Here is a 15,630-nt window from a genome sequence, read left to right as displayed (position 1 = left end):
TATATGCCCAAGAGTGGGGTTGCTGGATCATATGGTAGCTGTATTTTTAGTTTTTTTAAGGACCTCCATACTGTTTTCCATAGTGACTGCCATTAATTAGAATTTTTAAAAAATGATTGCTGAATGTTATCATACTTTTCTGGCATCTTGATATAAACATGGTTTTTCTTCTTTGATTTGCCGATATCATGAATTATATTTATAGGTATTCTAATGTTTACCCTTCCTTGGATTCTTGGAATAATCCCAGTGTGGTCATAGCTGTCACAGGTCCATTTGTTTTCCACCTCACTTACCTCAGAGCCTAGAGGCAAGCTAGGTGACACATCACACGTTATCCATTCGGTGCTGAACTAAAAATCTGGGTGCTGTTCTCGGTACCTCCGTTCCCCAAAGGCAGCACGTCAGCAAGCCCTGTTGGTTCTATGTCCGGAATATATCTTAAAAATATTATCATAGTAAAATACACATAGCATAAAATGTACTATTTTAACCATTTTAAGTATAAATCCAGAGGCATTAAATACACTCACCATGTCATGCAACAATCCCCACTACCCATTTTCAGAATGTTTTCATCACCCCAGACAGAAAATTGTCCAGAATATTCCATACGCCTCCATCTCTCTCCCCTCTCACTACTCCATCCCAGCAGTTAGCTTCCCCCCACACACAGTCCGTTCTCCACGGCAGCTGGAGTGATCTTTTTAAGACGTAAATCTGGTCTTGTCCAACCCACCTCTTAAAACCCTCTCATGATTCCTCTTAGAGCTTTTCGATTTTATAGCAAGTCTTTATCACAGCCCAGCCTCCTCTTCCCCTGGTCTCCCTCCCATCCATTGCTCACCTACTCAGTGTGGTCCAGCTGTGCAGCTGAACTTGAGCCGGCAGGCTCTTTCCTGCCTCAGGGCCTTTGCACTTGCTGTTTCCTCTTCCTGGGGATCCTCTTCTTCTCCAGGTTCTTTGTTATAAGTAGCCGTCTCCTTACTCCTGATCACATTCCCTGATCATATCTTTCACAAAAACTGAACGTGATCTAGAATTATCTTGTTCATTTGTTTCCTTTTTACTGTCTCTCCTCTTTGAACCATAAACTCCCAAGGGCAGGAACTTGTTCACAGTTGCAGCCCTGGTACTTAGAAGGGGGCAGGCACACAATGGTCCTCGGCGGGGAATGCTTGTTGAGTGAATGTGAGGTATTTGTACTTTTTCATTGATGTTCATTACGTACTTTAACACACAGTCACTGAGGTGTGCTCACATGATTCATTGCCTTGAGCTTTGTTTCACTGTAGCTACGAAGGGGAAAAAGTCCGTGGACTGTATGAGGGAGAAGGCTTTGCCATCTTTCAAGGAGGCTGTACCTACCACGTGAGTTATACCTTTTGGGACTGGGCAGGGCAGACAGTGCAGGGTGATAATTTTAGATTTGCATCTTCAGAAAGTCCACTGATTCCTCAAAAGAAATTGGAAGTACTTGATGCTGATTTTAGTTTGAACCCTGAGTACATATTTTAAGGTAAAAACATGACTACTTTAGTACAAAGTAGTCATTTTAGATTTTTTCCTTTTGCCAAGTTTTATTTTGTACAAACAACATTAAGGTCTCTAAAGTAAAAAACAAAGAGTAAAAATCCCAGCATCCTTTTGCCATAAATGTTTTCAATTTGCTGTGTCTTTTTTTGGGGGGGGGGGATGGGCACGTGGCTTGTACCCTGACCAGGGATGGAACCCATGCCCCCTGCAGTGGAAGTGCAGGGTCTTAACCATTGGACCACCAGGGAAGTTCCTCTTTTATTTATTTATTTATTTTGGTGGCCTCTCCCATTGCGGAGCACAGGCTCTGGACGCGCAGGCTCAGTGGCCATGGCTCACGGGCCTAGCCGCTCCGCGGCATGTGGGATCTTCCCGGACCGGGGCACGAACCATGTCCCCTGCATCGGCAGGCGGACTCTCAACCACTGCGCCACCAGGGAAGCCCCCTTCTTTTATTTCTTGAATGGATGGATCAGTGTTTTTACATGGACATATTAATTTTGTAGATAACACCTTGAATTTTTTTTCAGTTATGAATACATTGCTGTATTAATGTATGGTTTCCATAACTTAAAAGTTTGTTTGTGATAAAATGTATGTTAAACTTACCATTTTTAAGTGTTAGTTTCAGTGGCATTAAGTACATTTACATTGTTGAACAACCATCACCACCGTCATCTGCAGAATTTTTTCATCATCCCACACTGAAACCCTGTTCCCATTAAGCACTAAATTCCCATTCCCTCTTCCATAATTATTTAAAATATTACACAGTGCTCTAATTTACCATTCAGAGCTATGCCATAATTATTAGATACTTTTGGGGTGTTTTCATTTTTTGTCTTTATCAATGATGCTACAGTGGCAGTAGTCATTCATCCGTTTGTTCAGATTATCCAGGAAACGTGTGCTTGTTATAGGAACAGATTTTTGTAGTTGAGGTCAAAAGGCACAGGTTTCAGTATCCTGATTTTTCCCATTAACATAACATGTTCATTTTCCTGTGTTATAAAAGCTCTTAAAAATGCCATTTATGGGAATTCCCTGGTGGTCCAGTGGTTAGGACTCTGCACTTTCACTGTTGAGGGCCTGGGTTCAGTCCCTGGTCGGGGAACTAAGATACCACAAGCCATGCAGCTGGCCAAAAACAAAACAAAACAAAACAAAAAAAAACCCCATGCCATTTATTATGACTGGATGATACTCATTAAAATGACTGTCCCTCTGGCCTCTGCCAGTTCTGGCCTTTGTAGTGTTTCTTTATCCCGATGAGAATCTTCCTTCACCGCTGTGGTACTTCTACAAGGCACCAGTGTGTATACCATTCAAAGATACCTAGTGCTTGACCACATGGGATAAACCCCTCCTGGGCTGCTGAGGATGTGATCACAGCTCCTGCTAACCCTGGGTGTCCTCAGGTATGCAGTCACCTGGTAGCTCAAGCCTGGCCAGGCAGCCTTGCCCTTCCCCCTAATGAGAGGCAAACACCCCTTTATTTCTGGAGGAGCCCCCTTCCTCGCTGCCAGCTACCTGCTTTGTAAACTTTGCATATTTTCCTTAGACTCAGATTCTTGCGATTGAAAGCCATCATCAGTTGGATCTCCTTTAAACGGTGAAGGAGGCAGACCCAGTGGAACGACCCAGTAGCCCCACGACCCACAGGGGTCAGACCTGCGTTGGTCACATGTTTAGATCGCAATTTCCTAAAGAGAAAACTTGAAAACAAACATTTCACGAAACACTTGCCCTTCCCGTGTGGATGAAGCGCGATCCCTTCTGTTCTATCAATACTCAAACAAAACAAAACTCTGCTTCTTGCGACCACGATTGATTCCATAATCCAGACGAGAGCCTCAGCCTGCAGTTGGAAGCTCTCTGGCTGCCCCCAGTTTCCCTGAGCGCCAGCCCTGCCTGATGTGCGGCTAGGTTCACCTGGATGGATGATATAACGGACCTTCTCGCTAGTGAAGTTAAGGCAGTGCTTCTTAAAGCATGTTCCCAGGGACCAGCAGCAGCACCTGGGAATTTGTGCAGAGGACAAATTCTTGGGCCCCAGCCCAGAGCTGGTGATGAATCAGGATCTCCAGCGTGCAGGGCGGGCCCAGTCATCTGTGCTTTCACCTCCCCCCACCCCGGTGGCTCTGATGCACAGTCGAGTCTAGAACCACTGCGTCAGGGCACTGTTTACATAGATTCTCGGTTCTCTCCAGTCATCAACCCCTGAGCTCACCACCTCCTCTAAAGAAGTGATTCCGAGGAAGGACTGGGTGTAATGTTATACGCGTTTTCTCTGCTGCATTGCGACATTCAGGTGTGTCAAGTTTTTAACAACTAGTTCCTATACATTAACAATAGATACTTTAAGTGAATGATATGGACAACCGTACATTATGTATACTTGTGTTTGTGTCAATACACACACACGCTCACACGTTCTGATAATTCCCAGTAAGGGAAAACAAAGTGTGACGTTGACAAATGTCATAATTTCTGATATCCAGATAATGGTTTTAATCTAGTCTAAATAATTTTCAAAAGACCCTTAAACTTTGAAATGCAAAGCCCAAAGCATATGAGTTCTTTTGAACTCTAGAGTTTTCCAACAGCTTAATTAGGTGAGGAAGCCTGAATTTACAGCTCAGTTTTAACAACTGCGGAGCACCGCCTAGTGCCAGTTTTAGGGAACTGGGTTTTTTTGGACTCCTACTCAGATCCTTTTTAGAACAGGATAGACGCCAGTGTGTTGCCAGCTCCCAGCTGAACACTGGACAAGCATATTTGTCGAACTTGTTTCCATTTTAAAAGCTGAATCCCTGGGTGGCAGTTTTGTAAATCAAGATTGGGCCTAACGCTTTGTTGCTCTGTTTCAAAGGGTATGTTTTCAGAAGGACTCATGCATGGACGGGGGACTTACGTCTGGGCTGATGGATTGAAATATGAGGTAAAGCGTATAGTATGTTATAGTTCTAAGTGAATTATGTGATTTAATGGTCAGGTTCCCACAATTAAACATACTAGTTTCATAAAAGTAACTCAGCACATGGGTTAAAAAAAAATCCATAGAACCAAAGAACAGAGGTGACAAGTTAGTTGTTACCGCAGGACCCTCTGTAAATTGTCACCAGTTTCCAGTTTCGTTTGTATATTCTAGAGGTATTCTTCAGCCTCTCCCATTTTTTTGCAAACACAAATAGTTTATTTTTTTTTAAAGATTTAATTTTATTTATTTTTGGCTGCGTTGGGTCTTCGTTGCTGCGCGTGGGCTTTCTCTAGTTGCGGTGAGCGGGGGCTACTCTTCGTTGCGGTACGCGGGCTTCTCATTGTGGTGGCTTCTCTCCTTGCGGAGCACGGGCTCTAGGCATGCAGGCTTCAGTAGTTGTGGCACGCAGGCTCAGTAGTTGTGGCTCGCGGGTTCTAGAGCGCAAGCTCAGTAGTTGTGGCGCACGGGCTTAGTTGCTCCACGGCATGTGGGATCTTCCTGGACCAGGGCTCGAACCCGTGTTCTCTGCACTGGCAGGCGGATTCTTAACCCCTGTGCCACCAGGGGAGCCCTGTAAATAGTTTGTTATACACTCTCTTCTGTACCTTTTTTCTCTAGAGACCAAACCATACCCACTCACTCAGATGTAGCTATCTCTACTGGCAGCTTGTGCTGCGTTTGGGCCTCACTTAACGGTCTTGCCGGGTTAGGGAATGCGTATTTTTAGACCGGTGCCTCTACAGTGCGTGTGGGCCTGAAACGCTGCCCTGAAAATCACAGTTGCAGAGCTGCTAACGCGATGGTGTTCCTAAGTCGTAATGAAAGTATTTAAAGCAGGGGATATAAGGCTCACATGCAAACAACAGCCAGGTTAGGGAAAGAGGCACGTTTGGGCCAGGTGGGCAGCTAAGTGGACTGGGCAGTGGGAGATGAGGCTGGGGAAGAGCGAGGGGAGGGTCCACCTTCATTGTCACGGAGCGGAGAGAACAGCCGAGGTCCAGGGCGGCCAGAGGATTGTGTCCCGACTGCCGTTTCAGGCCAATCTTTCCTGGGAAACTCCCCGCTGCCCCCAAGCCCCGCCTCCTGGCCTGGACCTCTGGTTCATCAGCTCTGGAAGGTCAGGTGGGGCTCATTCTTGCAGACACAGACCCACCCCCATCACAGACACACAAACACCCAGTCAGGGGAGGGTTTATGGGCAGGATTCAGGCTCTCACAGAAGCATCCTCTGGGAGGTTGGCTGGCCTCTTGGGACCTCTGCTGGGCCCTCGCCTTCAGGAGTTCATGTTCCTGGAAAAGAACCCGATGCCTCTGGGCTGAGGTGTGGGGGGCACCGCATGCTGGCCGCTCATCCTGGGGCAGGAGGTTGGCTGGTGTGTCTGCAGTATATTAGGGTTTCCACCAGTGATCCCTGAGCCTGGCTAATCGTCAGCATCTCCTGGGGGTGACACTGGAACCCAGTGAATTAGCCGCCTCCAAGGCGGGTTCCAGAATCCAAAATTCTCAAGGCCAGGCTTGGGAGCCACCCCTGTACCACGTCACCTGCTGGCTTCTTCGAGCTTCGTCTGCACACAGCTTTCCCGATAGCTCATTCCGCCTGGGCTTCTGTCCGGTGGAGGGACCAGGTGTGGGAGGATGGGATGTGTAGAGACGGGAGGAGGGGGGTGGGGGCTGGAGGGGGTATTCAACCGTTTCCAAGGGAGGAGAGACCGGCGTGGTATCCGCATCTCCAGCAACCCACAAGACGAGGGATCTCTCCACTGCCTTCTTTCTGCCACACTGATGACCATTTTGGCCTAGGGGGACTTTGTGAAAAACATCCCCATGAACCGTGGCATCTACACGTGGCCGGATGGCAGCACCTACGAAGGAGAAGTGGTCAACGGCATAAGACACGGATTTGGCATGTTCAAGTGCAGCACGCTGCCCGTGTGCTACATCGGCCACTGGTGCCACGGCAAGAGATACGGCAAGGTGGGTGAGGCAGCCACGCGACCCCCGGCTGTGAATGGGATGTGCAAACACAGAGAGCAGGAGGTGGGGGGGGCTGTGAAGGGTATATTCACTTTTTTTTTTAATGAGGTGAAATTCACATCACGTGAAATTAACCATTTTACAGTGAACCATTCAGTGGCATTTAGTACATTCACAGTATTGTGCTACCACCACCTCTATCTAGTCCCCAAACATTCTCATCATCCCCAAATGAAACCCCATACCCATTAGGCAGTTACTCCCCACCTCCCCAGCCCTGGGCAACCACCGATCAGCTTTCTCACGCTATGGGTTTACCTATTCTGAATATTTTGTATAAATGGAATCAGACAATATGTGACCTTTTGTGCCTGGCTTCTTTCACTGAGTATCATGTTTTTGAGGCTCATCCGTGTTGTGGGTAGTTCGTTCCTTTTTCACAGCTGAGTAATATTCCATTGTATGGATGGACCACATTTTGTTTATCCATCCATCCAGTGATGGACATGTGGGCTGTTTCCATCTTTTGGCTACTGTGAATAGTGCTGCTATGACTGTGAGTGCAAAGGTTTATTTGAGTACTTGTTTTTAGTTCTTTTGGGTATATACCTAGGGGTGGAATTGCTGGGTCCTACGGTAACTTGATGTTTAGCATTTTGAAGGACCACCAAACTGTTTTCCGTGCTGGCTAAACCAGTTTACACTCTCACCAGCAATGTAGGTTATAGGTACTTTGAAGCGAGGTTGCTGTTTTTGGTACTATTGTCTCACTTTTATATAGGATGATAAAATACTGTAGCACTGTTTTTAGAAAATGTCAAAAGAAAAAGTCTATCTTCATAATTATCACCTTACTCAGATTTAGACTGTTCCCTTGTGTTCTGCATTCTGTTTTTTTGTCTTTTAGCTCAGAGCAGGTCAGTTCAGATATTTGGGGGAGTTGGGGATGGTGACTTCTATATAGAGGCACCAGGATGGCTGCGAGAAGGAACAAGTTAGCGTGATAATGAGGAAGAAGATGGAAAAATCACACACACACACAGAAATAAACCAGTGAATAAACAAGCAATTTCAGGCCATTTACCGTAGATCCAAATGCTTTGCACAGTGGCTACTCCCACTCCCTTAAAGGAATCATCAAAGAAAAATTATGCCGTGTTCACTTACGCTCAGAGGCAGTAAAGTAAGACGTCAAAATGGATAAAACAAACTGGTTTTGGTACGTAAAAGAGAGTGAGCTTCAGTTATAAGGAAGGTACTACTCTTCACTTTAGGAGACGACAAAATAGGATTTCTTTAGGTACTTATTTGACAAATAATTACTGAATATACTGAGTGTGATGGATGTAGTCGTTTCATCCCGTATGTGACACTTTGCTATTCAGGGGTAACTGATTTGTGATCTCATTCTCACTTGGGGGGCACTTTACAGTATTCTTAATCACAAACCAGAAACATAACACGGGTTATATGTCTTACCTAAGGATGACATTTTCTGCATCATTTAGACTCCTTAAAATCATACATTTTAACCTTTACCTTTAAAAAAGCATTTGTTTTATAAGACTTGATGATTTTATTAAAAAAATGCTATTCTTTGTTCTAGGGCTGCATTTGTTACGATCAAGAGGGTACCTCTTGGTACGAGGGAGACTGGGTGCACAACGTCAGAAAGGGCTGGGGGATAAGGCGGTAGGTATCCGCCGCCCCCCCCATGTTTGGGGTGTTGGCGAAAAGCGTTCTTGGGCCCAAATAACTTTCACATAGGCTATTTAAAGATAAGGTGCAGAACTTACAGAGAACACGTTTTCTATATAAGCAGGGTGGAATATTTAAATTAACCCCAATATAATCTCAACAGGGATGAAGTATTCTTCGGAAAATTTAGAAAAACACCATATTAAATATGATGGCTAATCATACTGTTTCACTTTATTATACATAGAAACTGCCTCCCTTTGTTTTCTATATTAATCACGGGTCTCCATTGTTCGTTTCGTATTTTCTGAGGGATATTGACATATCGACTTGATTTTAGATCGAGCTGAGGGAGCCAAATATTTTAAGGATTAAAATACTTGGGAGCAAAATATTAACCAATCATAATACTATAGGGAGTTACTTAAAAAGATTATAAACACTAATCTTACCCACTGTCACCTTATTAAGTAATCAGAAGTTTTTACAAAGTGATTTATTCTGTCCATCCCCCCCCCACCCAGATGATTGTTCATATGGACCACATGCCTATTCATTGAATTTAAATACAGGGAAGATTGTATGGGCACAAGGATTGGATTTCTTCAGAGGTATTTAGGGAGAAAGTTTAAGAAAGTCTTAAAGGTAAATGTTGTACGTGAGATAACTGGTTGTTTTTAATTTTTGTTTGTCCTAGTTACAAATCTGGAAATATATATGAAGGTCAGTGGGAGAACAACATGCGTCATGGGGAAGGCCGGATGAGGTGGCTGACAACTAACGAAGAGTACACGGGTCATTGGGAGCAGGGGGCCCAGGTACTGTGCTAGCTGGTTTGAGCGGAATACACCCAGAGGTGGGGGCTCTGCTGATCCTCAGCCCATGAAGTATTTGGTGTAGGGTATTGCACGGTAATCTGAAATTCAAGCTGTGTTAAATTTAGAAACTCACAAACTCACATTATGATTACTTGTCTAAATCAGCCTTTTTATTATTTTTATTTTCTTTTATTTTATTTTTTTCGGTACGCGGGCCTCTCACTGTTGTGGCCTCTCCCACCGCGGAGCACAGGCTCCGGACGCGCAGGCTCAGCGGCCACGGCTCACGGGCCCAGCTGCTCCGCGGCATGTGGGATCTTCCCGGACCGGGACATGAACCCGTGTCCCCTGCATTGGCAGGCGGACTCTCAACCACTGCGCCACCAGGGAAGCCCTAAATCAGCCTTTTTTAAAAATATATATTTTGTTGACATATAGTTGATTTACACTGTTGTGTTAATTTCTGCTCTACAGCAAAGTGATGCAGTTACACATGTATATATGTTCTTTTTCATATTCTTTTCCATATGGTTTCTCACAGGATATTGAATATAGTTCCCCGCGCCTTACAGTACGATCTGGTTGTTTATCCATTCTGTATATAATAGTTCGCATCTGCTCATCCCAAACTCCCAATCCGTCCCTCTCCGCCCTCCCCTCCCCCTTGGCAACCATAAGTCTGTTCTCTGTGTCTGTGAGTCTGTTTTTGTTTTGTAGATACGTTCCCTTGTGTCGTATTTTAGATTCCACATACAAGTAATATCATAGGGTGTCTTTCTCTTTCTGACTTACTTCACTTAGTATGATAATCTCCAGATCTATCCATGTGGCTGCAGATGGCATTATTTCATTCTTTTTATGGCTAAATTGACCTTTTTTTTTTAAGTGCTATTTTATTAGTATTTAGTTTTCTCTAGAGGTCTCCCACCCAAGCGAGGTTTTTCCATTGGCAAATTCATAAGTCACGTGACTCTTGGGAGGGCTGAGACTATTATTTACATTTTATTTATTTAGTTTTTTGGACTTATTTGGCTAGACAAGGTTTTATTGGGTACAAGGTGATCATTTTTGATAAAGAATTATAGTAGAGATCTTAAATGAAGATAACAAGGCTCAAATTTGAAGTTTGGTCAAGAGACCAAAGCAGATGCAGACTTGCCAGCTGCCTTGGGATCTGGGATTATTACCTGTTCCCATTTCTCTGCAGTGCTTCCAGATGCTACCGGTGACAGGGCTTAAGAAGCAACTGTCCCCTAAATAAAGGTGCCTGCCTCAGAGGGTTCTTATGGAGACTGAATAAATACGAAATAGTGCCCGGCATATAATAAGCTATTATTAAAGGCCCCGGGAATCCCATACCACCGCTCGTAGTTCTGGCTTGTCTGAATACTGGAGGGGTAGGTAGGCTGGGGCAGCCGTGTCTGGAAGGTGTCTAGAAGGGCACCACGTGTTATACAGAAGGATTCTCAGTCCTGAATCTGCCCTAGCCTCAAGAGCCCAGGAGGAATCCACCTTTGCCCCACTGACAACCCTCCCTCAGGACAATGATATGAGGATAAGAACTACCCTTAAATCAAGGATAGAAACCCAGGGAAGCCAAGAGATGCTCAGCACCGTGCTTTTGACACAGACAGCCTCCCCTATGAACACCAGCGCTGTGTTCGTCTCCCCCTCCCCCTTTTAGTTCTAAAGGCACTGAAGCCTCTTAACTCTGATCTTTTTACAGAACCAGTACCAGGCATTTCTCAGAAGAGGCCAAGCTTCAGGTTTTCATACAGCCCTCCCAGTAGTGTAAAAGTAAATGCCAGTAATCTCACTGGGCTCTTAACTTGCAACCCAGCCTATAGCGTAAATTGCAGTGCCTTGGCCAGTACTGTAGTAGGCCTTGCTCTTCTCCAGATACGGTGAAATGAAACACCTTGCTTCAAGGTCCATTCCCTGTATCTACTTGGCATTTCCCCTCAGTATAATTTCCTGATTCTGAGGCACTCTCACACCTCATTTTCCCCTAAAGAGGGGAAAGCAAAAAGTAAATTCCTCTTCCACTCAAAGGCTAATGTCCACCTAAAATGAAGAATCAAAAAGGTCTCAGCTCAAGTTTAATAAAGCTACAAAAGACCAAAAGTGATACCCTACTACCATACACATCAGTTTGCCTGCCCCATAATACAGCTCAGGCTGTTCCCTCCAGAGGAAGAAAGGCTGGCCTCCCCAAGCCCTGCAGGAAGGGCCTGTCCTGTCCCACACCACATCTGGGCTGAGTGTAAAGTCTTGTGTTTTAAGCATGACAGTAGTACAAAAGAGGTTTTGTTCTCATGGCCACCTACTGCAGCCTGGCCCTAAAATGGCCCAGCGCTCACTTCTGCTTAGAGAAATATTCTTTGCTCTTCTGCACATCAGGCTCGATGGTATCACGGCCAGGCTTCCAGCCAGCTGCGCACACTTCCCCATGTTTGTCAGTAAACTGGAAGGCCTGAACTAGTCTCAGTGTCTCCTCCACAGAACGGCCAACAGGAAGGTCATTTATGGTGATCTGTCGAAGGATACCTTTATCATCAATAATAAAAGGACCCCTGAGTGAGATGCCTTCATCGGCCTTTAAGACCCCATAGTCCTGAGCAGTGGTGCGCTTGGGGTCTGATATCAAGGGAATGTTCATGGGTCCCAGTCCTCCTTGTTTCTTGGGTGTGATGATGCATGACAGGAGACAGAAGTGAGAATCCACAGAAGCACCAATCACTTGGCATTTGAGTTTCTTAAATTCTTCTGCCCTGTCACTGAAAGCAGTGATCTCCGTGGGGCGCACAAAGCTGAAGTCAAGAGGGTAAAAGAAGAACACAATATATTTTCCTTTGTAGTCAGATAGGCTGATATCTTTTAACTGACCATCTGGCATTACAGCAGTTGCTTTGAAGTGGGGGGCATGGGGCCCAATTTTGGCATTTCCTGAAGACATATTGCAATCAGCACTTCTCACAAACCACAAAGGACAGTCAGGAAGCACACACACTATTTACATTTTACAAGCTATGTACTGGGCTTCCCTGGTGGCGCAGTGGTTAGGAATCCACCTGCTAATGCAGGGGACACATGTTCGAGCCCTGGTCCAGGAAGATCCCACATGCCGCGGAGCAACTAAACCTGTGTGCCACAACTACAGAGCCTGCGAGCCACAACTACTGAAGCCCGCGTGCCTAGAGCTGTGCTCTGCAACGAGAAGCCACCGCAATGAGAAGCCTGCGCACCACAAGGAAGAGTAGCCCCTGCTCACCGCAACTAGAGAAAACCTGCGCGCAGCAATGAAGACCCAGCACAGCCAAAAATAAATAAATAAATAAATAAATAAATAGCTATGTATTTCCTGCAGAGGAAAGGAAAGCTTTCTATGGTTAATTTTATATAGTTTATATAGCTAGGATTTTCTGAGGACATCTTATATATTAACTTACTAATCGGGGACCTTGCTAAACTCACATGATAGTTCTAGTCGCTTTTTTGTAGACTCTTTAGGACTTTTTCATCTAGATAACCATGCCTGCAAATACAGTCAACTCCATGTTTCTTTCTAATCTGTATGCCATTTTTTTCCCTTGCTTTATTGCACTGGCTAAGACCTCCAGGATATCCTGTGATATTGACTAGGAGCGGAGGGAGTGGACATCCTCACATTGTTCCTGATCTTAGTGTGAAAGAATTCAGTCTCTCATCAAGCATGATGTTAGCTGTAGGTTTTTTGTAGCTACCCTTTATCAGGTTGAGGAAGCACTTTTTTTTAAAATTAATTAATTAATTTTTTGGCTGTGCTGGGTCTTCGTTTCTGCGCGAGGGCTCTCTCTAGTTGTGGCGAGCGGGGGCCACTCTTCATCGCGGTGCGCGGGCCTCTCACTGTCGCGGCCTCTCTTGTTGCGGAGCACGGGCTCCAGACACGCAGGCTCAGTAGTTGTAGCTCACGGGCCCAGTTGCTCCGCGGCATGTGGGATCGTCCCAGACCAGGGCTCGAACCCGTGTCCCCTGCATTGGCAGGCAGATTCTCAACCACTGCGCCACCAGGGAAGCCCCGAGGAAGCACTTTTTCATTCTTAATTTGCTTAACAGTTTTCATCATGAATAGATGTTGAATTTTGTCTAGTGCTTTTTCCGCCTCCAGTCTGATGATCATGTGGTTTTTCTTCTCTGGTCTATTGATTGGTTGAGTTAGATTAATTGATTTTCAAATGTTGAGCCAATCTTGCATTCCTGGGACAAACCCAACTTGGTCATGATGATATTATCCTTTTTATATCTTGCTGGGTTTAATTTCCTAATATTTTGTTGAGAATTTTTGTGTCCATGTTCATGAGGAATATTGATCTGTAGTATTATTTCCTTATAACATCTTGTCAGCTTGTAGTAATCAGGGTAATGTCAGCTTCATCAAATGAATTGGGAAGTGTTCTCTTTAATTTTTTGGAAGTTTGTAGCATTGGCATTATCTCTTCCTTAGCCATATAGTTGAATATGCCAGTGAAGCCTTCTGGGCCTGGAGTTGTCTGTGGGATGATTAAATTAACTACATATTAACTATAAAACCAATTTCTTTAGTAAATAAGGTGCTATTCAGGTTATCTATTTCTTCTTAAGTAAGCTGTGGAAGTTTGTGTTATACTGAAGGAGTTTGCTTGCTTCATAGAAATAGTTAATGTTATTGGCACAAGGTTGTTTATAACATTACCTTATTCTTTTAATATATATAGGATCGATAGTGATGGTCCCTCTTTCTTCTACTATTAGTAATTTGTGCTTTCTCTCTCCTTCATCAGTCTTGCTAGAGATGTATCAATTTCATTAAAATGATCAAAGAGCCAGTTTTAGTTTTGTTTTCTTTGATGTTTTTCAAAATAACTGATATCTATTCTTGTTATTACCTCCCTTCTGCATGCTTTGGGTTTAATTTGCTCTTTTCCTAGAGTTGTATGGATGCTCTATTGATTTGAGACATTTCTTTTTTCCTAATATAAACATTTAATACTACAATTTTTCCTCTTAGCACTGCTTTATCTGTATCCCACTTATTTTGATATATCATGTTTTTTAAGTTTTGTTCAGTTCAAAATATTTTCTAATTTCCCCATGACTTCCTCTTTGGCCTATAAATTATTTTGAAGTATGTTGTTTAATTTTCAGATATTTGGGTATTTTCTCAGATACGTTTCTGTTGTTTTTTGTGTATGTTTAATTCCACTGTGGTCAGAGAACATACTGTCTATAATTGCATTTCGTTTCAGTATGTTGAGGTTTATTTTGGTCTATCTTGGTGAATGTGATGTGTATTTCTGATTTTGTTGAGTGGAGTTTTCTATAGATGTCAGTTAGATCAAGTTGGTTGATAGTGTTGTTCAGATCTTCTATATCATTACTCATTTTTTGTCAACTTTTTCTATCCATTTCTGAGAGAAGCATGTTTAAGTATCCAAGTGTAGTTGTGGATTTGTCTGTTTCTCCTTTCAGATCTATCAGTTTTTGCTTCGTATATTTTGACAGCTTGTTGTTACGTGTATACACATTTAGGATTGTTATGTGTTCCTGGTGAGTTGACCCTTTTTATAATTTTATAATGTCATTCTTGAACCCTGGTGATTTTTATTTCTCTGAGCTCTACTTTTTCTGACATGAATATGGCCACTCCAACTTTGTTTTCTTCTTTTTAATTTTAATGGTGGTAAAATACACGTATAACTTACCATCTTAACCATTTTTAAGTGTATATAGTTCAGTGTTAAGTACATTCACAGTGTTCAGCCGTCACCGCCATCCATCCACAGAATTCTTTTCACCTTGCAAAATTGAGACTCTGTACCTATTAAACAATAACTCCCCACTTCCCCCTCCCCCCAGCCCCTGGCACCCACCATTCTACTGTCTGTCTCTGTGAATGTGACTCTTCTAGATACCTCATCTAAGTAAAATCATATAGTATTTGTCCTTTCGTGAATAGCCTATTTCACTTAGCGTACTGTCTTCAAGGTTCATCCATGCTGTAAGCATGTGTCAGAATTTCCTTCCTTTTTGAGGCTGAATCGTATTCCGTTGTATGGATGGACCACATTTTGTTTATTCATTCCTCAACAGACACTTGGGTTGCTTCCACCTTTCGGCTGTAGCAAATGTTGCTATGAACATGAGTGTACACATTGTTTGTTCGATTCCCTGCTTTCATTTCTCTTCAGTATATACCCAGAATTTACAGAATGGTATATATATCCAAGCTGTGTAAGCTTGTATAACAATGAATAAAGTCAGATAGGGTTAAAAAAAAAAAAAAGAATGGTGTATATATAGAAACATTCCATTGTTGAAAAAATTGTGTATGTCTTTATATATGTATGTAATATGTTGATTAAGTATGATTGTATGTGCCTGGGAAGAACAGAGATGAATTTCAAACCCAACTAGTAGTTACCTCTGGAATGTGGGATTGAGGAGGGAATATTTCTATCAATCTATATGTTAAAAGTAATTAAAATTTAAAATAATATTAAGCCAGGCACTTTATATACACTGTTTTCAATGATTACATCCAACCTGTGGTAGGTGTTATTTCCCTTTATAGATGAGACCCAGAGGGCAGAACTAATTAGCCTTATG

The 15,630-nt window shown here is 43.4% G+C and overlaps 2 protein-coding genes and 1 long non-coding RNA gene across 6 annotated transcripts in view; 2 read left to right on the top strand and 1 right to left on the bottom strand.

The window, feature by feature from the left end:
• Positions 1–15,630, top strand: part of RSPH10B (radial spoke head 10 homolog B) — a 39,697-nt gene that overhangs the window by 3,151 nt on the left and 20,916 nt on the right. For all 4 annotated transcript variants that reach the window (XM_033426624.2, XM_033426623.2, XM_033426625.2 and 1 more), the window contains 5 exons: positions 1,296–1,371; positions 4,409–4,477; positions 6,317–6,490; positions 8,097–8,182; positions 8,886–9,006. In XM_033426624.2, coding sequence (XP_033282515.1) covers positions 1,296–1,371; positions 4,409–4,477; positions 6,317–6,490; positions 8,097–8,182; positions 8,886–9,006 — 526 coding nt within the window. The remainder of the gene's footprint in view (positions 1–1,295; positions 1,372–4,408; positions 4,478–6,316; positions 6,491–8,096; positions 8,183–8,885; positions 9,007–15,630) is intronic.
• On the bottom strand, positions 10,964–12,009 carry LOC101271755 (peroxiredoxin-1-like). The gene has a single exon (XM_033426628.2). The coding sequence runs from the start codon at positions 11,960–11,962 to the stop codon at positions 11,363–11,365; it is 600 nt and encodes a 199-aa protein (XP_033282519.1). The 5' UTR covers positions 11,963–12,009; the 3' UTR covers positions 10,964–11,362.
• LOC117200965 (uncharacterized) lies at positions 12,230–15,418 on the top strand. The gene is made up of 2 exons (XR_004482818.2): positions 12,230–15,000; positions 15,233–15,418. It is a non-coding gene; the product is annotated as an uncharacterized LOC117200965 (long non-coding RNA).

The sequence above is a fragment of the Orcinus orca genome, chromosome 16, assembly GCF_937001465.1.
Source record: "Orcinus orca chromosome 16, mOrcOrc1.1, whole genome shotgun sequence".
In the NCBI taxonomy this organism is placed as follows: Eukaryota; Metazoa; Chordata; class Mammalia; order Artiodactyla; family Delphinidae; genus Orcinus; species Orcinus orca.
The sequence above is the reverse complement of the archived record's forward strand: the minus strand, read 5'-3'. Positions and strand labels throughout refer to the sequence as shown.

Coding starts and splice junctions, on each gene's coding strand:
- LOC101271755 (XM_033426628.2), bottom strand. CDS start 11,962: ATGTCTTCAGGAAATGCCAAAATTGGGCCCCATGCCCCCCACTTCAAA.